General features: G+C 42.0%; 2 protein-coding genes and 1 non-coding gene across 4 annotated transcripts; all 3 read left to right on the top strand.

Moving 5' to 3' along the window:
* On the top strand, positions 1-24,001 carry LOC115730113 (phytochromobilin:ferredoxin oxidoreductase, chloroplastic). Of its 2 annotated transcripts, none has more exons than XM_048283790.1 (8): positions 1-363; positions 757-876; positions 1,409-1,503; positions 2,249-2,342; positions 2,439-2,570; positions 2,675-2,779; positions 3,338-3,388; positions 23,490-24,001. In XM_048283790.1, exons 1-8 carry the CDS (start codon positions 118-120, stop codon positions 23,673-23,675), a joined length of 1,029 nt encoding a protein of 342 aa, XP_048139747.1. In that variant the 5' UTR covers positions 1-117; the 3' UTR covers positions 23,676-24,001. The 2 variants fall into 2 exon arrangements, with proteins under 2 accessions (XP_048139747.1, XP_048139746.1); XM_048283789.1 differs by lacking the exon at positions 23,490-24,001 and adding an exon at positions 3,477-4,082 and having other exon boundaries at positions 6-363.
* On the top strand, positions 14,230-14,391 carry LOC115733205. The gene has a single exon (XR_004014473.2). It is a non-coding gene; the product is annotated as a U1 spliceosomal RNA (small nuclear RNA).
* Positions 22,122-22,681, top strand: LOC115732857. The gene has a single exon (XM_030663542.2). The coding sequence runs from the start codon at positions 22,181-22,183 to the stop codon at positions 22,481-22,483; it is 303 nt and encodes a 100-aa protein (XP_030519402.1). The 5' UTR covers positions 22,122-22,180; the 3' UTR covers positions 22,484-22,681.
* Positions 24,002-25,789: the final 1,788 nt, after the last annotated feature.

Consider the following 25,789-nt stretch of genomic DNA (forward strand, 5'->3'; position numbering starts at 1 on the left):
GAGCATTGACCAGTTTGACCCCTACTCGAAAGGGAAACGTAAGCATTTCTTCGGGATGAAAAAAGAAGAACAAAGAGCAGAAAGAGAGAGAGTCCGATTCCGACTCCGGCTCCGTTAATGGTGTCGACGGCTCACTGGCTTCGAATGGAGTCCGCTTCCTCCACCGCCTTCTCCTTCACTCTCAGGCGCTCCTTATCCACCAAGCTCGGGGAAGCCGCCGCCGCCACAGCCGCTGGCAGCGGCATCACTCGGCGGGCGAGGAGGCCGTCCGTTCGCGTCTCTGCTCTCTCGTACCGGAAGTTCATCCAATTCGCTCTTGACGAGACGGCACTCCACACTCACTTGACCCCTTCTCCTTTGCAGGTGCGGTCGTTTTCGCTTTTTGCCTTCTTCTTGCTGGTTACGATTGTTCTCGACTCGGCTTTGTGCTTAATCGGAGTTCGAATTGGTCTCGCGGCTCTGAACTGGGGGACTTGAGTTCGATCCTCCTGTCGCGCGATGGGTTTTGGACCTTCTTGTGTCGGCCCTCTAGACGTAGTCGTTGCTGCCTCTGGGTTATCGTCACTTCCACTGTTTCGTTATATATCCACTGTTTCAAGTTCCGACAACGTTGATCAATATGTGCGTGCGTGCGTGCGAGAGAGAGAGATGCGTGAATGTGAATGCTTGTTGCCGGGTTTTTGGTTTCTCTCTGGTTTTCTGCTCTATTTGCCGTCCGTTTGGATAATGATGGCTTGTCCTTCTTTGTGTCCTTAGGAAAGTTTCAGCTCCATGAAGCCATTGGATGACAAAACAGAGATCGAGTTGTTATCGTATAAAGCGCCAAAAATTAGGTTGCTTCGGAGTTTGAGCATTCAGGGGAGCAAGGGACTGCAGGTATTATTGTCTAGGATCATTGCCACTTGATATTTAGTCCCTACAAGCTTTTCCAGACGATGTAACAGCAAAAGCAAATAAATTGTAAGGAATCAGTCTACAGAATCTACCCAGACAACTTAGAATTTATGGGTTTAGGCAAACGGAGCTGGTAGCTCCAGTCTATAGCTTTAAAAAGCCCCTGTAAGTCTGACATGATGGTCCAAGGAAATTGCGTGGAGTATGAGGCTGGTTTCGCTTAATTGATACTGTGGCTTCACTTCCCTTGGTATTAAAACTTCACGTATGCCGGCGCCTTATGGATGCATGATTTTGATAGTTTCTGAAATAAGTTGAGAATTAATTGATTCTAATGATAACTTCCATGTTTCCGGAAGATAGTATTTTCTGTGTAAAGCTTTTCCTCTAATAAGATTTGCCACTGGTACTGATGGACGAATTGAATTGTTTGTTCAAGTAAGTTCATTTGAACACATTATTAGCTGTGATGTTTAGCTGCCTCATTTTGTTCTTCTGAAGAAACTCTATGCAGGTTTTGGATTTTGCTATGTTTCCAGAACCAGAATATGATCTTCCTATATTCTGTGCCAACTTTTTCACTGCTGCCGAGACAAACATAGTTGTCCTGTAAGAACAATTCTTTGTTTTTGTTTTTTTTACCTTATTCCCTGTTGTAAGAAACAACGAGAGTTGATGAAAATGACAGTAGTTGCTTGCTCTACGGTCAACTATATGTGCTGAGCAACTTTGCATGTGCTCTATGGTCAACTGTATGTCTCGAGCAAATTTGTGTGTGCATGTGCGTGATATCCATGTGTAGGAAGCCAATTAGTGGCCGTGCATGCTTTTCTGCTGAAATTACCTGCTAGCACCTTTCTGATAAGAGAAAATGTTGAACAGTTGAAATGGGCTGCGGTGTAGTTGTTCTGCTTGAGTGTCACGAGCCGACTTTTGCAGAAGCTTTTAACAGTCACGTATTTGACATCTAACTATCTAGTACCTATTGGCATGGCGGGGCATACTGGACAGTGTTTGTGCAGTATTGAACTTTTTCTTCCCACTTGAGATATGTAATATTCTGTAATGAGCAGTCAGCATCTTGTTGGAGTGTATAGTTTTGTCGTTAGGATGGGTAATAAGCGCTTCATAAATGTTAAATTTCTCAAAACTGAAGTGATCCGTTTTAATTTCTTTTATAAATAGTTGAATATAGATAAGAATAATATGTGATATCCTACTTGGTCAGTGTAGAGAATTATTGTCACAACAGGGTCCACAGGTGCTGAATGCTGCCCGTCTCCCCTTCAATCCTATATTAACTTTGTTTGCTGTACATTAGGCTCTCTGATCTGCCCCAGTATGCTGTTTGCAGGGACCTTAACCCTCTATATGACGTCATCAAGCACAAAGGATACAAAGATAAGTACTATGAAGGCCTGATGTCTTTAGGACTCAAGTATGCAGAGGTCAGCTGTTTTTTGTGTTTTACAGCAACATTTAAAGAGTTTTAAGTCTTTTCCTGCCCTTTTTGGATGCTTCAGAGTGATCACCACTTTATGCAGCTTTTACCATGGGGTGGAAAATTAACGGGCGAATCATTGAGATTCTTCTCACCGATAGTCATATGGACCAGGTTTGAGTCTAGTCAACACATGCATGACGTATTATACTCTGCATTCGTGGATTATCTCAAGGTACCTTGCTCAATAAATTGTCTCTTCAAGGGATTGCATTGCTTCTTTTAGACTAGAATATTTGTCTGTTTAATCTCCTCTCTGACCTTTCATTTTGTTCTCAGGCTTGGCTTCTTTTGATGGACCGGGGAATAAGGGAGACTGATGCATCGCACATTATAGCCAACTGTGAAGCGCAGCATCGGTATCTGACTTGGAGAGCAGAAAAGGTGAATCACCTGGCCACTCACCTCCTCCCCCATCTTCATCTTATCTTGCTTTTCTTCACCTGCAATCTACAGTCTGCTTGCTTGCACATGCAGAGACCAGTGCTACTACCATTTGTCTAAAGTATTAGGCGAAGTCTTTTTAAAATAGGAGGACATGTGAAATTCAATCAAGGCATGAGAAGAGCTTTTAAAACTTGAAATGGCCTATGTCTGGATATAGATGTTCAAGATAGAAGAATAACCTGCTCTGCCTTGAGCTTGCTGTGGTTGTATTGCTCGTTTGCATTCCAGATGACATGACTAATCAAAGAAAGAAGATGTTAGCTTCCCTGTAGAACACTAAATGAACAGAAGAAGCAAATGTGCACCGTTGGAACCCTGAAAAAGTGTTTCATTTCCATTTGAAATGCCAATTGCATTTTAATGTGCATTTAAAGGGAGTCTCGCCAAGATTTTAGCCAGGAGAAGTGTTTGACGTGCATATAACATAGCAATAGCGCTATAATGTTTCTTGGACTTTCCTCTTCGATCTACAACTCATTTGATTTTTGAGTCCAGGATCCAGGTTATCAAGTTTTGAAAAGGTTAATTGGGGAGACACATGCAAAGGTAGAAATGCTATTTACAGCTATCCCTACTTCTACATCCCCAACGCATATCAGAATTGCCGTTACTTATCTCTTGTCATGAAACATAGAATGTGGTCCGGAGCTTTCTATTCGACGGAGTAGATTCACTAGGCAGCAAGACGTTTTTGGACTACTTTCCAGAATATCGATGTGAAGAAGGAAGAGTAAATGAGAAGAGAAGCATGATTGGGAAGTCTTTCGCAACTCGCCCGTGGAACCCAAAAGGTGAATTTATTGGAAACCACAATGACTAACCCGTGCCGAACATCTATTCTGTTCATTGTGCCTCTGTTGCCACCTCGGTAGGGTCTGTTTCATTGTGCTGCTGCACTTAAACTAGTGCATAAGTGAGTTCTCTCTCTCTTTGGTTCAGCGACATCTTTTCGGGTTTGGTTGTCCATTCCTCAAATTGACAAAATTGTTATATTAGTCATTTGTAAGTTTTGCGCGTTCTTCTTGCAAAAGGGTAAGTCCTTGATCTGTAAATATGGTGCCAGAGTTTGAAGATGCAGCCACATGTATTTAAATGCGCCTTTCTTTCCTGTAAGCGACTTTCTATCGCTTGTTGATTTGCGTAGACAACCCGAGGCCTAGGTTTAATTCGGTGGTCATCGAGTATATGTAAAGTTTTTCGTATTGGCTACATGCGTAATACCGCGACATCAAGGTTTAGCCATGAACCACGACCATCAGTTTGACTTAGCCGGATCAGGCGGTATTTCTCGTACGTGAGAGTTGTCTGACGTAATTCCCAGAAGCAGACCACTCCTACCTTCTTCTTCAGTCAGAGCTAGCATTAATCTGTAGAAGCCGGCACTGTTCGTCGTACTATCCAAGATTAATGTCTCTTCTAGTGCGAGTCATAACTTCAGTTATGTAAATGAGATCTCGGGGGGAAAAATGACTGGTGAGTGGGTTGGAAACGCGAACACCGCATCATCCATGGAATGAGATCTCCAAGTGGTTCTCAGTTCTTATTTTCTTCAGTTCGCGTCACATTTGATTGGGTGATGATTCGGGTCTTCCCCGACCAGAGGAACAAATCTGAACGAAGATCATAGATATTTTAGGGGTCGCACTAAATCCACCCCTGAAATGATTGCATCCATCCATAAAAAATTTTAGAGGACGGAATTACCCCAACCATGGGTCCCACTCCCGCAACTTCTCTATCTCTCGTCAGCTCCTTGCGACTGAAGATTCTTTAATACCATTTGTGTCGTTCATGGTGGTCAAATTGGGAAAATTATCAAAAAAAAATTTTAAATCTATCGTAATTGTGTCAATTCAGTCTTAATTTTTTTTTTTATCATTTTTGTCTTAAATCTTTTGTAATTGTGCTAGTCCAATTCATCTGACAAATTTTAACCGGCCGATAGACTAATATTTTTTTATTTTTGTTGCTTCCCCTTCCCTTCCCCTTCCCCTTTCCTTCCTGACCTGCCGCCAAGGGAGTGGATTTGGTCGGAACTCGTCCATGGCAAGAAGCTGGTCTCTCCTTTCAGGCTTTCACCACTCTGCAGAAGATCCATGGATTTTTTTTTTTGGTCGAAGAAGATCCATGGATTGAAAGAGTGAAGTTTTGTTTGTCACGAACCAAAACAGAAAATGAATTATGTAGACGACGGCTCGTTCACGCACGACAAGGGAGGGGAGACGCGGAGGTTGGTGAACTTCCAGATCTGGAATCATTTCGTCCCTCATGGCCATCGGATCTAGAGTCTTGGCCCCAAGCGACGACGGGACTAAGGGGTGGACGCGAAGGTTGGTGTGATCTGGAATCATCGTCGCTCGTGGCCGTCGGATCTAGAGTCTTGGCCACGAGCAATGACGGGACATTAGCGACGACTAAGGGGCAGGCACGAATGGCGCTCGTATCTGTGGACGAGAAGCTGTCCATGGCCAACCACTAGTCTGCATCTTCAGATCTGTGACGAGCGCTGGCAGCCAAGGCTCGGTCATCAGGACGACGAAGGGGGTGGATACAGAGCTCGGTCTGGACGAGACGATCAACCATCTCTCAACAGCCAGATCTGTTCTGCCGCTCAACAGCTTTGGCGAGTTCGTCCATGGCTGCTAGCGATGAGCTCAACAGCTTTGCCGCTCACCGTGGTGGCCATGGTGGGGCGGTGGCTCAAGGATGGTCGTAGCGGCAGCTTGGGTGGAGGTAGAACAGGAGGCGGAAGGGGAAGGAAAAAAGAAGAAGAGGAAATCAAAAAAATTATTAAAATATTAGGTAACCGATCGGTCAGCGTCCACGTCAGCGCTAGCCGGTCAAAATTCGTCAAATGGATTTAATTGACACAATTACAAGAGGTTTTGAACTGAATCGCTCAAAAAAAAAATTATGACTGAATTGACACAATTATAATAAATTTTGAACTTTTTTGATAATTTTTCCATTCGAATTAATTCCCTTAAAATAAGAAGAAAACATAAGAGAAAGTTTCTTGAACGACGGAGGAGATGGGGGCTGCATGGCCTGGGAGGCGGTTGCGGAGTTGGAAGTAGTCTAGGCATTAAAGCTGGGACTTAGGCGGGGTGGGGCGGGCCGTGGCGGAGAGGCTAGCGGCAACGACGACAGGTGATGCAAGACGGCGGTGGAGTTGGAGGGTGGTCTCGGCCGTTGGCGAAATAGCAGAAGGTGGATCCGGTGCTGTGCAGCGCCTGGATGTACATGGACATGGAGTACGAGACCGAGCACGCTTGTCTCGCTTTCACGAACTGTTTCATGTGCCTCTTCCTCACTCCGCAACGAGACACTTCCTCCATCAATGAATTTTATTAAGCCACTTCTCTTTCTGCCGTGGGTTTTCTGTGAATTTTATTAAGCCACTTCCTCCATCAATGAAGAGGATTTCACCATGTTGGAGCCCGTCATTGGCAATTTCATTAAACGAAAATAACACGGACGGTCCGTTGAATTTTGATTTAATGTGTAATATGATCCCTAAATTTCTGCCTAGTATATAATATGATCCTTAAACTTTTAATTGATTCAATATGGTCCTTTAACTTTTAACTTATTAAATATAATCTTCGAATTTTTGGCACATGTTCTATTTAATTCTAGGACTATATGAGATTTTTCAATAGTCCCCAATCTTAAATTAATGGAAGGTCTGCATTAAACAATTTCATATAGTTCAAGAACTATATTAAACATGTATAAAAAATCCATAGATCACATTGAATAAACTAAATGTTCAGGGATTACATTGAACATTAAGATAAAGTTCAATGCCAACATTAAATAATTTTTTATAGTTCAAGGACCACATTGAAAATATACCACAAGTGTAGGTATCAAATTGAACAAATTAATAGTTCAAAGATCACATTAAATATTAAGTTAAAGTTCATAGATCACACAAAAAAATTAAAAGTTAATAGATCATTTTGCATATCGAGTTAAAGTTCATAAATCATCGGTGTCGTTATTACTTTCATTTTGCTGATCACACATTTTGTTTTAGTGTAGTAAGAGCAACTTTGAAATATTAAAAATAAAATAAAATGGGCCCATTGCAAGCAATTAATAGGAGAAGGAAATTTAAAAAAAAAAAATAAAATAGAGTTTAGCGGGTGAAGCACGAAGACTTGGTGGCGAAGGAGAAGGTAAGGAATGAGACTTCCAAGTTGGATAATTTCGTCTTTTCCAACCTTTAGCGGGTGGATGAAGCCATCTTCAGAGTGAATTTAGAGCGGCCCCATAGAAAAGGAAAGAAAAATCTGTTAACCTTGGCCGTGAACCCGCGACATGCGTAATAATTTCAATTAAAAAGCCATCTTCAGAGTGAATCGAGTATATCTAAAGACTTTCGTGCTGGCTACATGCGTAATCCCGCGACATCAAGGTTTAGCCATGAACCACGACCATCATCCCGACTTAGCCGGATCAAGCGGTATTTCTCGTACTTGAGAGTTGTCTTACGTAATTCCCGGAGGCGGACCACTCCTACCTTCTTCCTCAGTTAGAGCTAGCATTAATGTGTAGAAGCCGACACTGTTCATCGTACTATCCAAGATTAATGTCTCTTCTTGTGCGAGTCATAACTTCAGTTATGTAAATGATATCTCAGGGGGGAAAAATGATTGGCGAGTCATAACATCATCCACGGAATGAGATCTCCAAGTGGTTCTCGATTCTTATTTTCATCGGTTCGCGCCACATTTGATTGGGTAACGATTCGGGTCATCCCCGATCGGAGGAACAAATCTGAATGAAGATCATAGATATTTTAATGTTTGGTTAAGTTTGTACGCGAGTGATATTCATAACTTCTAATCCACGAGAGGTATATATATTGTGTGCCATGATCAAATATATTGTTACTTATTTTTTTCGTAAGCTATATTTAATCTAAACTAGTAAATCTGCAATAAATTTACCTCAAAATCAAAACTGGCATATATGTGATAAATTTACCCCAAATTATTTTTTTGACCATAAAAAACTCTAAACTTGTACACCTATGATAAATCAACCTTAAATTAATTATTTTGACCATCAAAAATCTCAAACCGGTACACATGTGACATAACTACCTTATGTTAATTTTTGTTAAATTGGATTAGTGCTACTAAAAATCCCAAATTGATATATATGTGATAAATAGAGGGGAAAAATTTCAAATATATAAATTCGGTAATTGCCACATGATATCCAACTCAGCAATTTGACAATAAGATTTAACGGAAACTAACAAAGGGTAAATTTGTCACAAGTGTATCATTTTAGGGTAAATTTATCAAAAATATACTAATTTAGAGTTTTTTGTGATCAAAAATAGTTTTGGATAAATTTATCACAAATGTATCAATTTAGATTTTTTCGTAGTATTAATCCTTAAAAATGTATGCATCTTTAGGAGGCGGCATGTCATTAGTTATTCAATATAGAATGGGTCGCGCTAAATCCACCCCTGAAATGACTGCATCCATCCATAAAAAAATTTAGAGGACGGAATTACCCCAACCATGGGTCCCACTCCCCACCTTCTCTAGCTCTCGTCAGCGCCTTGCGACTGAAGATTCTTTATACCATTTGTGTGGCTATATTGTTCATGGTGGTCGAATTAGGAAAATTACCAAAAAAAATTCTGAATTCATTATAATTGTGCTAATTCAATCTTAATTTTTTTTGTTATTTTAGTCCTAAATCTTTTACAATTATACTAATTCAGTCCATCTAGCAAATTTTGATCGACAGACGGCCTAATATTTTAATATTTTTTTTATTGTTATTTTTATTTTTTGCTTCCCTTCCCCTTTCCTTCCTGACCTACCGCCAAGGGAGTGGATTTGGTCAGAACTCGTCCATGGCAAGAAGCTGGTCTCTCCTTTCAGGCTTCCACCACTCTACAGAAGATCCGTGGATTTTTTTTTTTTTTTTTTGTCGAAGAAGATCCATGAATTGAAAGAGTGAAGTTTTGTTTGTCACGAGATGCGACCAAAATAGAAAACGAATTATGTAGACGACAGCTCGTTCACACACGACAAGGGAGGGGAGACGCGGAGGTCAGTGAACTTCCAGATCTGGAATCATCGTCCCCCATGGCCGTAGGATCTGGGGTCTTGGCCGCGAGCGACGACGGGACGAAGGGGCAGACATGAAGGTTAAACTGCCTAACTCGCCCAAGTCCCCGATAATACAAACACCGCATGCTCATTATGAAAGAACTTAAACTGCCTAAGTCGCCAGATCCGCATGGCTCCCGATAATACAGATCTGTGGCCTACCACTAGTCTACATCTCCAGATCTGTGACGAGCACTTGCAGCCAAGGCTCAGTCGTCGGGACGACGAAGAGGGTGGATACAGAGCTCAGTCTGGACGAGACGATCGACTATCTCTCAGTAGCCTGATATGTTCTGCCGCTCAACGGCTTTGGCGAGTTCGTCCATGGCTGCTAGCGATGAGCTCAACAGCTTTGCCGCTCACCATGGTGGCCATGGTGGGGCGGTGGCTCAAGGATGGTCGTAGCGGCAGCTTGGGTGGAGGTAGAACAAGAGGGGGAAGGGGAAGGAAAAAAAAAAAAAAGGAAAATAAAAAAATATTAAAATATTAGGTTGTTGGCAAGTCGGCGTTCACGTCGGTGCCGGCCGGCCAAAATTCACGAAATGAATTGAATTGGCACACACAATTGTAAAAGGTTTAGGACTAAATCGGTAAAAAAAAAAGATTGAGGACTGAATTGACACAATTATAATAGGTTTAGAATTTTTTTGGTAATTTTTCCATTTGAATTAATCCCCTTAAAATAAGAAGAAATCATAAGAGAAAGTTTCTTGAACGACGGAGGAGATGGGGGCTGCATGGCCTGGGAGGCGGTCACGGAGTTGGAAGTAGTCTAGGCATTGAAGCTGGGACGTAGAGAGGGTGGGGCGGGCCGTGGCGGAGAGGTTAGCAGCCCCGACGACAAGTTATGCAAGACTGGGGGTGGAGTTGGAGGGTGGTCTTGCCCGTTGGCGAAATAGCAGAAGGCGGATCCGGTGCTGTGCAACGCCTGGATGTACATCGACATGGAGTACGAGACCGAGCATGCTTGTCGCGCTTTCACGAACTGTTTCACGTACCTCTTCCTCACTCCGCAACGATACACCATTTCTTCTCTTTCTCCTCTCGAGCAACGAACACACAACAACCACCCCACCCACCCCCGGGGAAAAAAAAAAACACATGTTTCTTTTCCAAACTTTTCTTGTCCTCCTCTCTTTCGTGGGTTTTTAGTGAATTTTATTAAGCTACTTCCTCCATCAATGAAGAGCATTTCATAATGTTCGAGCCCGTCATTAGCAATTTCATTAAATAAAAATAATACGAATGGTCCATTAAAATTTGGCTCAATATGTAATGTGATCTCTTAACTTCGGCCCAATATGTAATGTGAACCTTAAACTTTTAATTGATTCAACGTGGTCCATAAACTTTTAACTTATTAAATGTAATTCTCGAACTTTTGGCACATGTTCTTAAATAAATAGAAGGTATGCATTGAACGATTTCATATAGTTCAAGAACTACATTAAACATGTATGAAAAATCCATAGATCACATTGAATAAACTAAATGTTCAGGGATTGCATTGAACATTACGATAAAGTTCAATGCCAACATTAAATAATTTTTTGTAGTTCAAGGACTACATTGAAAATATACCACAAGTGTAGGAATTAAATTGAACAAATTAATAGTTCAAAGATCACATTAAACATTAAGTAAAAGTTCGGAGATCACACAAAAAAATTAAAAGTTAAGAAATCATTTTACATATTGAGTTAAAGTTCATGAATCATTGATGTCGTTATTACTTTCATTTTGTTGATCACACATTTTGTTTTAGTGTAGTAAGAACAACTTTGAAATATTAAAAATAAAATAAAATGGGCCCATTGCAAGCAATTAATAGGAGAAGGAAATTTTTAAAAAAAAAAACAAAATAGAGTTTAGCGGGTGAAGCACGAAGACTTGGTGGCGAAGGAGAAGGTGAGGAATGAGACTTCCAAGTTGGATAATTTCGCCTTTTCCATCCTTTAGCGGGTGGATGAAGCCATCTTCAGAGTGAATTTAGAGCGGCCCCATAGAAAAGGTAAGAAAAATCTGTTAACCTTGGCCGTCGATTGCTTCATCGCCAAGTCCCACGCACATCTTCTCCAGCTGGGTTACATCAAAACGTCGTCGGTTTTGATCACAGAGAACGGCGCTCTGGCGTCAGATTTGAAAAACCCAAGACTAGAAAGGGAAACATCCTGGGCATTAACAACTAAACTTAGTTCCCAAGTGTCCGACTTCAGATTTTTTCGCTTGGCACTCGGATTACACAACTTACTGTATTAGTCCCGCTTTTCCCCTGTTTCTATAGAGAGCCTTTCGGAGAGCAGAGGAGCAGAGTAGTCGCCGCCGGCCAAAGTTGGTGCGGAGATGAGGATCTGTTCATCGGTTCGTGGTGCATTCTCGGTTTGATCGAAAGGAAAAAGGGAAAAAGCAAACCGTTGAAGGTAAAAATTGGCTCACGCATCGGTGGTTTCTTGTCTCTGTAAATTTTACTGTTCAGGAAGTAGTTAAGTAATCTCGTTACCGGAATTTTCCGATGTTAGGGCGAGTTAGGCAGTTTAAGTTCTTTCATAATGAGCATGCGGTGTTTGTATTATCAGGGACTTGGGTAAGTAAATTGTTGGTTCCCAGTGAATTTTAGCGACTCTCCCGGGGCGTTGCGCGACTATTATTAGCGAAGATTCATCAAAGCCTCGCGAGGTCGCTAGTGTTTCTTTTAGCCTAATCTTGCTGTGAGTTAGGATGTCACTGAGTAAGGTTTCGTTGTAACAGGAAAAATTCAGCATTCACAAGATTTAAACCATCGTCAATTCATCATCCAATGAGGAAACCTCAAAGCAGAACAAAAGAAGTTTTGGTTTAACAGCAATAGGTTCAAGTAAATTTTTTTTTTTTTTTAAAAACAAGCAGTTCTCTTGTTTTCTTGTATTGCAGGAAGATTTGCTTTGAACGAGGAAGTCGGCGACGACAGATGATGGCGGAGAATTCTGAGGGCCGCATCGATGCATCGGACTTCGTCCTTGGCATCCTTTACTTGCCCCAACCTATAATTCAGAAAATCATGTCGCATTTACCTTCAAGGGTCGCGACGCAAACCGGCATCCTGTCCAAGGACTGGAACCACGCCTTTAACACTCTCCCGGCTCTAGAATTCGACGAGGAAACCTTCGGGGGCAAGGGCGTCGGCGGGCACGATGCCGACATCGTGACCGATACTTTCCTGGAATACGTCGATGGTTACATCACGCGGCGCCGTGAGCATGACCTCAGCATAGACTCAATGAGCTTGCTGGCCTTCTCGAAGGGCGACAGGTTGAGTCCCGCGGTGCCCAAGTGGATCGACATTGCCTCGAGGCTCAATCTCCGAGACCTTACGCTCGGCCGCATCGTCGACTATCCTGACAGAAGATGCAACGATCACAAGTGCCCCGGTTTGGTCTCCGACACCGTCTCCGTCCTCCACGTGAGCCATCTCCGCATGCAGGGGGTCAAGACTAGGCTGCCTCGCTTAGAAGAACTGGTCCTACACAAAGTCGGCGAGAGCCAGGAAGTCTTGAGCGAGCTTATGATAAGTTGCCCCGCACTCCGGCGAGTTGAGCTGATTGGGTGCTCCAGCTTCACGGACCTCCTCATTTGCGGACCAAAGCTCGAGACTTTTGAGGCGTCCGGCGTGCTTCAGACCAATAGCTTCACGATTTCAGCCCCGAACCTCAAGTCCTTCAGCTTCACATCCGCATACACCATAGGCTCACCGGAGGGGGAGTTGTCGACTCTCCAAGTACACAGAGCTCAAAACCTGAGGGAGCTTACATTGGATTTGTGTATGGTCGGAATCAGGAAGGTCGGAGAAGCCGTTTCTCAGCTTCGTCGACTGGAGACTTTGAGGCCCAAGGGGAGTTGGCACGCCGAGCGCATCAGGATAACTCACAAGAATCTCAAGCACCTCGTCTTGACCAGATTCCGCTCCCTGAAAAGAGTAAAGCTCCAAACTCCTAATCTAGTTTCGTTCCAATACGATGGCCTCAACATCCCGGTCATCGGTCCACGAGATTCGACGATGTTGGCCGATGCGAGATTGGAGGTGGATTTCGAAGTCCGCACGAAGAGGAGCTATCTCAAGGCAGCCAAGTTCCTAAGTTACTTCGGCCGGTGCGACTCGCTGACACTAGTCTGTAACAAAACCGAGGTAAGTAATTCTTCCGAAAGGGTATTTTCGTATAGAGTATTTGCATGATAATGTGAACTGAGCATTGAAATCCTGCTGTTTTTTCTTTTATATAAATAAATAGGCATTGGTTCTTCCGGAGGAAATCAGAAGTGAAGTGCTTCCTCCATTGCGCAGTGTCAAGCATCTGAGGCTTCAAATCCTGTTCAACACTCCTGAAGTTGATACTGGTTCTCAGCTGAGGGAAAGCTTGAAGTGGATGTGTCCTCGTTTAGAGACGCTGGTCATAAGTTCCGGATCCCGCCAGGAGAAGACGCCGTGCCCTTTTTTTGAGACGCTGGTGACCGGTTTCGGACCCTGCAGAGACAAGTACTCACGAGCAAATAGAAAAAGGGGCGGCTCGGAATCGGCGGCAGCAACGAGAGATGCATTCTCGACCAAGAAAACTCATCTAGCTTCATCTGGCTCGGGAGTTCCTAAAGCGAAAACACCCACTCGAGAGGATCTTTGAGAAAAGAGCCCTACTGCAGAGGATGTTTGGAAAAGGACAAGTCCTCAAACTGACGAAACTGTCGTCTTGCTCATTTGTAATTTTGCTCATTCTTCTTGCAAAAGGATAAGTCCTTGACCTGCAAATATGGCGCAAGATTTTGAAAATTGCAGCTACATGTGTTGACATCAATTGGTTGTTGCTCATGAGTTACGACCATTTACATTGGACCGACGACCACAATCCCAAGGGTGCAATCTCAGTTTGAGTTTTCAGATCGACGCAGGTTGTGTTCAGAATCTACAAACCGTGCTAAGTCTTATCCGATGGCCAGCGTTCCTTTTCATTCCCACAGCAAAGAGCAGGGGACTATCTGATTTCTTGATCTAAACATGAGAGAACCGGTGCAATTAGATTGTCGAAACCAACTACTTACTGAATTAAATTGAGGAAGGCTTCAAGAATTAAAATCATGGTACATCTGTATTTTCCTGTTCAGACACGCCTATGGCGAGCGCGTGATGAGAGAGTCCCACGTCGACATAACGGCGGCGAAGAGGAGATTAAGGAAGTGAGAGAACAAGATGCATGTTGGGCAACCAGTTACGACATACTTACCTACACGGAGTCTATGGGCAATCGACAAGGCCCATGGCTTTGGTTAGAGACCTCCATCGCACCCTCGGAGGGGCACTCCCTAAGGTCAGCCCAAGTTGGTTGAGCATGCATCGTAATTTGTGACGGCGGGGGCCCGTGTTCGTATGGTTCCTACTAATTCATAGTTGAAAAAGTACCGTCATAGATATTTCAACAAAGATTATTATTAGATTCACCGAATATAAAACTACTTTTTTTTTTTACATATACGCCAATGGCATTAAACATGGTTATCTAACCTAATCCATCCATGTAAAAGTGTAAGTTATTTTTTCCATTGTCAAACCAATAATATAGATTAGTTTGAATATAACTCAACTTTTCGATTTAAAAGAAAAGCTAACGTAGATTAAAGTGGATTTAATTTTTTTTAACTCAAATTGATTTGCAATTTTCTTGTTAGTGAATTGTACTGTAATTTCAAGATAAGTTTGCAAAAGTAAAACTAAACGAGTCAAGGGATCAGTAACTTATGGTTTGAATGATGTTAAGTTTAAGTTATTCTATTGCCTAATTTTATTTAAACTCTTGAATTTTGGAGTAAGGTATTTTACTAGAAAACAAAAATCTTATGTCCCGACTTACTAATACAAATTTCGAAATATCATAAGAAATTAAATGTGGTTTTACATGTAAACATTTATATGGTGCACATAATTCATGTTTTTGCTTAACAATTATTCCATTTTTTTAATCAAACGAGGGCCACCCTCGCCGGCCTTGGGCGAGGGCAGCCCTTAGCCAGGAGGTCGATGGAGAGAAAAAGAAAAAAGAAAAAAAGTAAAGAAGGAAAACAAAAGGCACAAAAAAAAATCGAATAATCATTAAAACATTATTTAAAATTGTCCACGTCGGCGTCGGCCGTGTCACGCAGGACGGCTCGAATCCACATCGGCGATTTTCAGCTAAAATTGGCTAGGTTGACTCAATTGATAAACGTGAAAAGGTTTAGGACTCAACTGAAAAAAATTAAAAGATGTAGGACTTACTTGGCAAAAGTATAATAGGATTATAATTTTTTGCACATGAACAAATCTTAAATCATAAATATTAATGTTTAGTTAACTCTGTATGCGAGTAATATCCGTAACTTCTATTAAGGAGGAGGCATATCGTTAGTTTTTCAACTCGAGGAGAGCAAAATGTGTGCATAGTGTCAATAATTGTTTCGGTAATTTCAGGATAGAGGAGGTAAAGATCCAGTATAAATTTAACACTATCAGGAGAGAGATTTGACTTACCGATATGGGAAAGGAAAGAAAATCAAACTCCACGCTAATAACACGTCCTTCTCGAACTTGGCACCTCAAATTCGAGAAACAAAAAAACAGATCAGAAAGGGAAACATCGGGCATTAACGGAACTTAGTGTCCCACCAAAATACACTTGAGATTTCCTAATCTTCCAACGTATTTCCTAATCCTAACAGAGCTCGGATTGGTATAAGATAATTCAGGAAACTTACTGGTTTCCCTGTGTTTACAGAACGAGCCTTTTTAAAGAGCCGTGGAGCAGAGTTGTTGTCGCCCCCGCAGAACTTGGTGCAGAGACGAGGATCTGTTTGGCGGTTCGCAGCGCATTCTCAGTTTGCTCGAAGAAGAAAGGAAGAGAAACCATTTTGAAGTCGGCGACAACAGATGATGGCGGAGTATTCTGAGGGCTGCGTCGATACATCGGACTCCGTCCTTGGCATCCTTGACTTGCCTCAACCGATAATTCAGGAAATCATGTCATGTTTACCTCCAAGGGTCGCGACGCAAACCAGCATCCTCTCCAAGGACTGGAACCACGCCTTTAACACTCTTCCTGCCCTAGAATTCGACGAGGAAACCTTCAGGGGCAAAGACGTCGGCGGGCACGATGCCGACATCAAGAACGATACTTTCCTGGAATACGTCAATGGTTACATCACGCAGCGCCGTGAGCACGACCTCACCATCGACTCGATGAGCTTGCTGGCCTTCTCGAAGGGCGAAAAGTTACATCTCGTGGTGCCCAAGTGGATCAACATTGCCTCGAGGCTAAATCTTCGAGACCTTACGCTCGGCCGCATCGTCGACTATCCCGACAGAAGATACTACCTTCACAGGTGCCCCGATTTGGTCTCCGACACCGTCTCCGTTCTCAACGTGAGCCATCTCAGCATGCAAGGCGTCAAGACGAGGCTGCCTCGCTTAGAAGAACTAGTCCTACACCGAGTTGGCGAGAGCGAAGATGTCTTGAACGAGCTGATGCTAAGTTGCCCCGCACTCCGGCGCGTGGAGCTGATTGGGTGCTACAGCTTCACAGATCTCCTCATCTGCGGACCGAAGCTCGAGGCTTTTGAGGCATCGGGCGTGCTTCAGATCAATAGCTTGGCGATTTCAGCCCCGACCCTCAAGTCCTTCAGGCTCACGGCGGCATACAACATAGGCCCACCAGATGGGTGGTTGTCGACTCTCCAACTACATGGCGCTCAAAACCTGAGGGAGCTGACATTGGATTTGTGTATGGTCGGAATCAGGAAGGTCAGAGAAGCCATTTCTCGGCTTCGTCTCCTAGAGGCTTTGAGTCTCAAGGGAAGTTGGCACGCCGAGCGCATCAGGATAACTCACAAGAATCTCAACCACCTCGTCTTGACCAGATTCCGCTCCCTGAAAAGAGTAAAGATCCAAACTCCTAATCTAGTTTCATTCCAGTACGATGGCCTCAATATCCCGGTCATCGGTCCGCGAGATTCGACGATGTTGGCCGATGCGAGACTGGAGGTGGATTTCGGAGTCCGCACGAAGAGGAGCTATCTCAAGGCGGCCAAGTTCCTAAGGTACTTCGGCTGTTGCGACTCTCTAGCACTAGTCTGTCACAAAACCAAGGTAAGTAATTCTTTCAAAAGGTTAATTTCGTATCGATTATTTGCATGCTAATGTGAACTGATCCTGCTATCATTCCTTTTTTCCCTTTTTTGTATCCATAGGCATTGGTTCTTCCGGAGGAAATCAGAAGTGAAATGCTTCCTCCATTGCGCAATGTCAAGCATCTGAGACTTCAAATCCTCTTCGACACTCCTGAAGTTAGTACTACTTCTCAACTGACAGAAAGCTTGAGGTGGATGTGTCCTCGTTTAGAGACGCTGGTCATTAGTCCCGAACCCCGCCACAAGAAGACGCCATCCCGTCTTTTAGTGACGCCGGCGACCCGTTTCGGACCTCGCAGAGACAAGTACTCACGAGCGAATAGGCAATATAAGAGGAATCGGCGGCAGCAGCGAGAGATGCATTCCTCAGCAAAGAAAGCTCATCTAGCTTCATCTGTAGGCTCAGGAGTTTCTAAAATCAACCCCACTTCAGAGGATGTTTGAGAAAATAGCGCTACTACATAAGGATGTCTGGAATTTTCCGTAGGTTATATTAAAGCTTCTATCATGCTTGGATTAAATTTTATGAGTTGACGTGTAGCTTTGTTCATCAAGCGAAATTGATCTCCGGAATAAATTTTTTCGATTTCACAATTATAATATAATGAATGATGGAGAAAAAGAAAATATACATCGTATCATGTAGTTTTATTCCCGACTTTAATTATTTAAAGTTAACAGTGCCGTGGAACTATCGTGTTATATTAAAAAGGGATCTGAGAAGCTGGCGGTATAATAGTGTAACGATACAATCTCAACCGCAAGTGTTATGAATGGTAAAAAATATTTAGCAATCATGATGGGACCCACTTCTGATCTTATGCCCAACATTCCACCGTTATACTATCATGCTAGGAAGACCTTATTAAAAATTTGCTTTCTCTATGTCTATATATTCAAATTAAAACACTCAATTATCTCAATAATTACCAAAATTATCCTTGCTTTCTTCTCTCTTACCCATTATTTTGTTTTTTTTTTAAAGTCGCTTAGTCTTTTTTCCTCTCCTCGCTATTAGATTTCCTAAAATACAGTTACTTTTCTTTCATCTTAGGTCCACCCATTATAATACTTAGTCATTTTCTTTCTTTACATAATTACCTAATTTTTGGCACCCAATTATATACAAGATAAAACTTACTTTTTAGTATCAAAACCTATCCAAAATTAATTTGAAAGTCCTTTACGCATTAATACTTTCATGTTGTCACCCACGATCGCTCAAGGAAAAATTATCAAAAAAATTCTAAAATTATTGTAATTGTGTCAATATAGCCCTAAACTTTTTTTTTTATTAATTCATTCCTAAACCTTTTACAATGGCGCTGACTTGGACGCTGGCCATCAATTGACATAATAATTTAATATTTCGTCGAATTCTTTTATATTTTTTTTCCTTCCCCTTCCCTCTTCTTCCTCCATTCAATCATTGGACCGGCTGGCGAGGTCGACCTTGCCAATCTCAAGTGACGCTCACCCCTATCAGCCACTAGTGAGGCTCGACCTTGCCGTCACCCCTCAACCATCGACCGATCGTAGCTCAACTCAATCTAGATGTACATGGCACTCAAATTGAAGAGGACAATGACCTTCTCGAGGTGGATGTTTTGTTGGGAGGCCTTTTGCTTCTGCTTGAAGGCACCATGCCAGGTGAAGATGACGGCCTTGATGTAGCTCACCCCGATCCGGGTTGGCGAGGCTCGGCCTCGCGCAGCCACAGCGAGACCGAGCCTCGCTAGCCCTTGACAAGGCCTACCTCGCCCGGCCACAGCAGGGGAGAGGTTGAACTCGTTGGTCGTCGCCTCTAGCTAGTTGCCGAGGTCCGGCGACCGGTTGGAAGAAGAAGAGAAAAGAGGAAGAAAAAAAAAAGTAAAAAGTTACAAAAAAAAATGAAAATATTATGTAATCGAGCGGCATCCACGTCAACTTCGGCCGGTCAAATTTGGCTGAATGGACTGAATCGGTATAATTACAAAAGGTTTAAAATCGAATCGACAAAAGAAGGTTAAGATTGAATTGACATAATTCATGTGTAAAGTTCTTTACTGGCTTTGCCCTTCAGCATGATGATCGTGATCTGCTGGTGCTAACTTCCGGCATTGGAAAATTCAAAGTCAATTTGGTGGACAGTCTTTTCTCTTCTATACCCTGCTTTTTGACTCTATCTCAATGTCATTCCTTATAGCAAATGTTACCGGTGCTCCTTGTTTAGGGGTTAAAAGTGATTAGGCTACACGTAGCATCTTTATGCATATCAATTTCTATGCAACATTAGATTGTTGCACAGGATCTGTCCAAAGCAAAAACATTATTGCACAAAAGATGGGCATACATGGAAGAGAGAGCATGATGTAATTGCAGAGCTTGGATAATCAGTAATTGGATGATTAATGAATCGTCCATTGAAATTCGATTTAGAATTCTATCTATATGAAAATAGTAAATAATTTAGATAAATATATATTAATTATATATACTTAATAATATCAATTAGAAATACATATTCTATTTTAATTTGAATTAGTAGTTTTAAATGACTATTCTAAACTCTATAGAAGGAAAAGAATTAAACAGAGGAACTCCCGAACATTTGCTGAGTTCGAACATCAACGTTTACCCTCTCTCTCTCTCTCTCTCTCTCTCTCTCTCTATCTCTCTCTCCGATTACAGTTTGGAAATGGTTTCTTCAGCCATCTCGAGACTAACCAACCTCCACCGGCACTTACTACCCGCCGACTCTAAGCTTCTCGAGGTAACGTCAACTTCATCTTCTTCGTCCGGTCTTCGTCTGTTTCTCAGACATGTCGCACGCCCATTGCGAAGCAGCGGATGGGACTTTCCTCTTTGAGGAAATTAGGATAGCTCTCCCTATCAATGGCTTCAAAATTTGTCTTTTTCCATCCCTCCCTCTGTGATCCCAGTTCTCGCCCCTTAAATTTTCGCTGCAGATTGAATGAAGTGCATTCCCTTTTGTTGTCGATGATTTTGACTGCTTTTTTTTCGCTTGTCGCTATTCGTTTTTCGCATTTTTATCAATCTCGGTGAGGTTAAGGCATTTGCAGAGTGGTCGAGGGTATTCAAGTGTCCAGTCACAAGAACTTCCCAAATCTCGCTTTTGCGTCGTGTTTGCATTCATTTCAAACCAGTAGTCGTGTCTCCTTTGAAACCCGGGACGGTGTGGCTTTTCGAGGGGCTTGTGTGAAAAATAGATTTAGAGTCCAGAAAGTGCTGCGGAAATGGCGGCGAATTTGAGTTCTGATGGTGAAGATGTCGAGTATGAAGTAAACTTCAATAGGAATATAGGTGATTGATTTTATGTTAGTATGTCTTGTGCGAGATTACTTGGTCTCCTATTTGTAGCCAAAACTTTCATCTGTTGTGTTTTATTTTTAACTTCGGAGAGTTGGAGGGTTATGATAGTGCTCTAAGTTACTGCAAAGAGGATCGAGTGCGAGAAGGTTGCGCTTATTTCTCACGTTTCTCTCTCGTAGAGCGATGATGTCAGTGGACTGATGAAGATATCTCCGGAGGTGGCGGAGGCTTTGTCAAGTGGGCAACCGGTTGTTGCTCTGGAGTCCACCGTCATTTCTCATGGAATATGCTTTAATCCCATCTCCATGCCGCCGGCTATTTTTAACTGCTTGCCATTCTCTGCTAGTAATCATTTTCATTACCGTGTGCTCCGTTTTCTTCTATCAGGAATGCCTTATCCTCAGAATCTTGAGACTGCTAAGCAGTTGGAGGCAATTGTCAGGGTAAATGGAGCAATTCCCACAACAATAGCTATCTTAGATGGTGTACCATGCATAGGTATCCATTTAATTATTTTATCGAGTGTTGGCCAATTTTTATTGCATATCGTACATTCTATCTCTACAATACCTTTGTCGCCTTCGTTGTCCTTTTGATATGGTGTTCTGAAAGACGCACCCTTCTCGCTGCAAAAGTTTTGAAAGATTCGATAGGACCACAATCAACTATTTTAAAAGTTTAAGATGTTAGATGAAGGCGTGGTTTAATATTTAATTACTCTAACACTCCCTCTCACGATTAGTTTTGTCTTTTTGCCTAGTACTAGGCATGAAAATATTTTACTGGAGAGATAAATAGGGTCTCAAAAGATTTGAATTCGGGACCTCCTGCACTGATATCATGAAATATTTGATATGACCACGATCAACTGTTCTAAAAATTTAAGTCATCGGATGAAAACGTGTTTTAATATTTAATTATCCTAACAAGTTTCAAGTTTTTTTCTTCTCCAACTAGATTCTCCATGACTAGGAATGATAAAAGTTATATTGTAGGGTGAGACATCTAATATTAGCCAGAAAGGACTGGTACTAGATCTTTCTCGCCAGCTTTTACGACACGATATTTGATGGAATCTAGAAGGAAGGATGCCTTAAATTGTGAATGTGTATGATGCTGAATCTTTCCTTCGGTGCTCTTCTGTAAGGATGAGCTGGCCTACCTGTGAGGTAGATACTGACAACGCTGGTCCTCTTATTGAAACTTACTTGTAATTTATGCGGAGGCCTCAGCATGGAAGACCTACAAAAGCTTGCTAATCTTGGAACTAGAGCTCAAAAGACGGCTCGTAGGGATATTGCGCATGTGGTAAGTGGATCTTGTATTTTGGCCCTCGTTTGTTTCTCAGCATAGTTTTTTTTTTTTTTTTTCCTTAATTAACACTCAATTATTGCTGTACTGTTATGTTCAATCCGGTAAAGGTAACAATACCTTAATTAATTTCCTTAAACGTTGGATAAAGCTCAAAGGATTCGGGGCACGAACCACCAACTCCACTTTGGTGCTCCCCGAAAAAGACCGAGAAACCCCACGAAGACCACGTCGCAGGGGCGGCTTCAAAAAGCCAACCTTTCGTCCTCCCACTCGCGTATAAAAAGCAAAAGCACATCCAAGAACTCCGACGTGAGAACTCATCTGGTCTTCCTCTTCTCTCATCTGGTCTTCCTCTTCTCTCTGGCTCCGCCCCTTTCAAATAACCATGATGGAGATCGCAGCGTACGTGCCGGACATGTTAGCGAAGGTGGCGGCTTTCCTGGTGGTCCAGGCGCTGGTGTATCTGATCCTCTCCAACTCGTCGGAGGTGTTCTCCAAGGACAAGAAGCTCGGGTCCCTCAGCTTCAAACCCGCTCGCTCCCTCAGCATCCGCGGGATTCTGGCCGCGTTCTCCGACGTGCCGCAAGCCGCTGGCGGCGGCGAGCCATCGCCACGCTCGTCGTCCTCTATTGCCCAGAGCACGCCGGTGTTTGAGGATCTTCCCAGCGGCTGCGATTGTTCGTCCTGAAATGTTGGGGCGTGTGGAGGGATTCATAAGGCAATAGGGCGCTGTTCTGGGAGAATTCATTGATTTGTTTGTTCAGATACTTACTTTGAAAATAAAATTATGTTGGTGGATTGCTTCGTCGATGCATATAGGTCGTCAACTTTGTTGTATGTAATTGAGAGGGCCACTGACAATTAGTATACGATGATTCTGCTAAAATCCCATGATGGTCCACAACCTCCCATAGTTGTCTGGTATTCTTCCATGCTTGTTTTGAAAAACGAACAGCATCACTAGTTAAATTGCCCTCAAACGAACCAAATCTTGAAGTTTCATCGAAATGGCGACGGAACGCCGTTTAATGCACTGTCACGTCTCAGAGCCACCAACCTCATTGCAATCGAATACTATTCCAACGCCTATAGGTTTTTTTTTTTTTTGGAAAATAAACACCACCATTATCGCGACCTAAAAAATTCCACCGGAATCTCCTAGGCTAATGGACTGTTAAGCTAATTATCTAATTAACTTAGCTTGGACTCCCCCAAGTCCATACCAAATTGCAGTTCAAGAGTTTATGTCAATCGCCACTAATCGGTTTATAGTAGGTCGATTAGACATCTAAACAAAGTATCGGGAGAAATACTTTATTCCTACGAATAAGAGATTTTGAGTTCGGAGACTTGGTTATACTAGATTATTCTAATGCCCTTTCAATTCCTTTTCTTTTTATGAAAATATTTATGCATGCAACTTTAATTAATTTTAACTAAAGTCCTAATATGTGAGATGTTTATGCAGGTGCGCAAACATTAATGTAACATCCAATAATCAATGCATTAAATAAATTGCAAGGATAAGGAGAGAGTGAATGTAGTTGGACTCTGCAACCTAATCCTTAGCGCTTTGAAAAGGTTAATTGGGGAGACACATGCAAAGGTAGAAATGCTATTTACAGCTATCCCTACTTCTACATCCCCAATGCATATCAGAATTGCCGTTACTTATCTCTTGTCATGAAACATAGAATGTGGTCCGGAGCTTCCTATTCGATGGAGTAGATTCACTAGGCAGCATGACATTTTTGGACTACTTTCCAGAATATCGATGTGAAGAAGGAAGAGTAAATGAGAAGAGAAGCATGATTGGGAAGTCTTTCGCAACTCGCCCGTGGAACCCAAAAGGTGAATTTATCGGAAACCACAATGACTAACCCGTGCCGAACGTCTATTCTATTCATTGTGCCTCTGTTGCCACCTTGGGAGGGTCTGTTTCATTGTGCTGCTGCACTTAAACTAGTGCATAAGCGAGTTTTCTCTCTCTTCGGTTCAGCGACATCTTTTGGGGTTTGGTTATCCATTCCTCAAATTGACAAAATTGTTATCTTAGTCATCTGTAAGTTTTGCGCGTTCTTCTTGCAAAAGGGTAAGTCCTTGATCTGTAAATATGGTGCAAGAGTTTGAAGATGCAGCCACATGTATTTAAATGCGCCTTTCTTTCCTGTAAGCGACTTTCTATCGCTTGTTGATTTGCGTAGACAACCCGAGGCCTAGTTTAATTCTGTGGTCATCAAGTATATCTAAAGACTTTCGTGTTGGCTACATGCGTAATCCCGCGACATCAAGGTTTAACCATGAACCACGACCATCGGTCTGACTTAGCCGGATCGGGCGGTATTTCTCGTACTTGAGAGTTGTCTTACGTAATTCCCGGAGGCAGACCACTCCTACCTTCTTCCTCAGTTAGAGCTAGCATTAATCTGTAGAAGCCGACACTGTTCATCGTACTATCCAAGATTAATGTCTTTTCTAGTGCGAGTCATAACTTCAGTTATGTAAATGATATCTCGGGGGGGAAAAATGATTGGCGAGTCATAACATCATCCACGGAATGAGATCTCCAAGTGGTTCTCAGTTCTTATTTTCATCGGTTCGCGCCACGTTTGATTGGGTAACGATTCGGGTCGTCCCCGATCGGAGGAACAAATCTGAATGAAGATCATAGATATTTTAATGTTTGGTTAAGTTTGTACGCGAGTGATATTCATAACTTCTAATCCACGAGAGGTATATATATTGTGTGCCATGATCAAATATATTGTTACTTATTTTTTTCGTAAGCTATATTTAATCTAAACTGGTAAATCTGCAATAAATTTACCTCAAAATCAAAACTGGTATATATGTGATAAATTTACCCCAAATTATTTTTTTGACCATAAAAAACTCTAAACTTGTACACCTGTGATAAATCTACCTTAAATTAATTATTTTGACCATCAAAAATCTCAAACCGGTACACATGTGACATATCTACCTTATGTTAATTTTTGTTAAATTGGATTAGTGCTACTAAAAATCCCAAATTGATAAATATATGTGATAAATAGAGGGTAAAAATTTCAAATATGTAAATTCGGTAATTGCCACATGACATCCAACTCAGCAATTTGACAATAAGATTTAACGGAAACTAACAAAAGGTAAATTTGTCACAAGTGTATCATTTTAGGGTAAATTTATCAAAAATATACTAATTTAGAGTTTTTTGTGATAAAAAAATAATTTTTGATAAATTTATCACAAATGTATCAATTTAGATTTTTTCGTGGTATTAATCCTTAAAAATGTATGTATCTTTAGGAGGCGGCATATCATTAGTTATTCAATATAGAAAGGGTCGCGCTAAATCCACCCCTGAAATGACTGCATCCATCCATAAAAAAATTTAGAGGACGGAATTACCCCAACCATGGGTCCCACTCCCCACCTTCTCTAGCTCTCGTCAGCGCCTTGCGACTGAAGATTCTTTATACCATTTGTGTGGCTATATTGTTCATGGTGGTCGAATTAGGAAAATTACCAAAAAAAATTCTGAATTCATTATAATTGTGCTAATTCAATCTTAATTTTTTTTGTTATTTTAGTCCTAAATCTTTTACAATTATGCTAATTCAGTCCATCTAACAAATTTTGATCGACAGACGGCCTAATATTTTAATATTTTTTTATTGTTATTTTTATTTTTTGCTTCCCTTCCCCTTTCCTTCCTGACCTACCGCCAAGGGAGTGGATTTGGTCGGAACTCGTCCATGGCAAGAAGCTGGTCTCTCCTTTCAGGCTTCCACCACTCTGCAAAAGATCCGTGGATTTTTTTTTTTTTTTGGTCGAAGAAGATCCATGAATTGAAAGAGTGAAGTTTTGTTTGTCACGAGATGCAACCAAAACAAAAAACGAATTATGTAGACGATGGCTCGTTCACACACGACAAGGGAGGGGAGACGCGGAGGTCAGTGAACTTCCAGATCTGGAATCATCGTCCCCCATG

This window comes from Rhodamnia argentea, chromosome 8 (genome assembly GCF_020921035.1).
Source record: "Rhodamnia argentea isolate NSW1041297 chromosome 8, ASM2092103v1, whole genome shotgun sequence".
In the NCBI taxonomy this organism is placed as follows: domain Eukaryota; kingdom Viridiplantae; phylum Streptophyta; class Magnoliopsida; order Myrtales; family Myrtaceae; genus Rhodamnia; species Rhodamnia argentea.

Coding starts and splice junctions, on each gene's coding strand:
- LOC115730113 (XM_048283790.1), top strand. CDS start 118: ATGGTGTCGACGGCTCACTGGCTTCGAATGGAGTCCGCTTCCTCCACC. Junction 2,343..2,438: donor TAGGACTCAAGTATGCAGAG/GTCAGCTGTTTT, acceptor CACTTTATGCAG/CTTTTACCATGGGGTGGAAA. Junction 2,780..3,337: donor TGACTTGGAGAGCAGAAAAG/GTGAATCACCTG, acceptor TTTTGAGTCCAG/GATCCAGGTTATCAAGTTTT.
- LOC115732857 (XM_030663542.2), top strand. CDS start 22,181: ATGATGGAGATCGCAGCGTACGTGCCGGACATGTTAGCGAAGGTGGCG.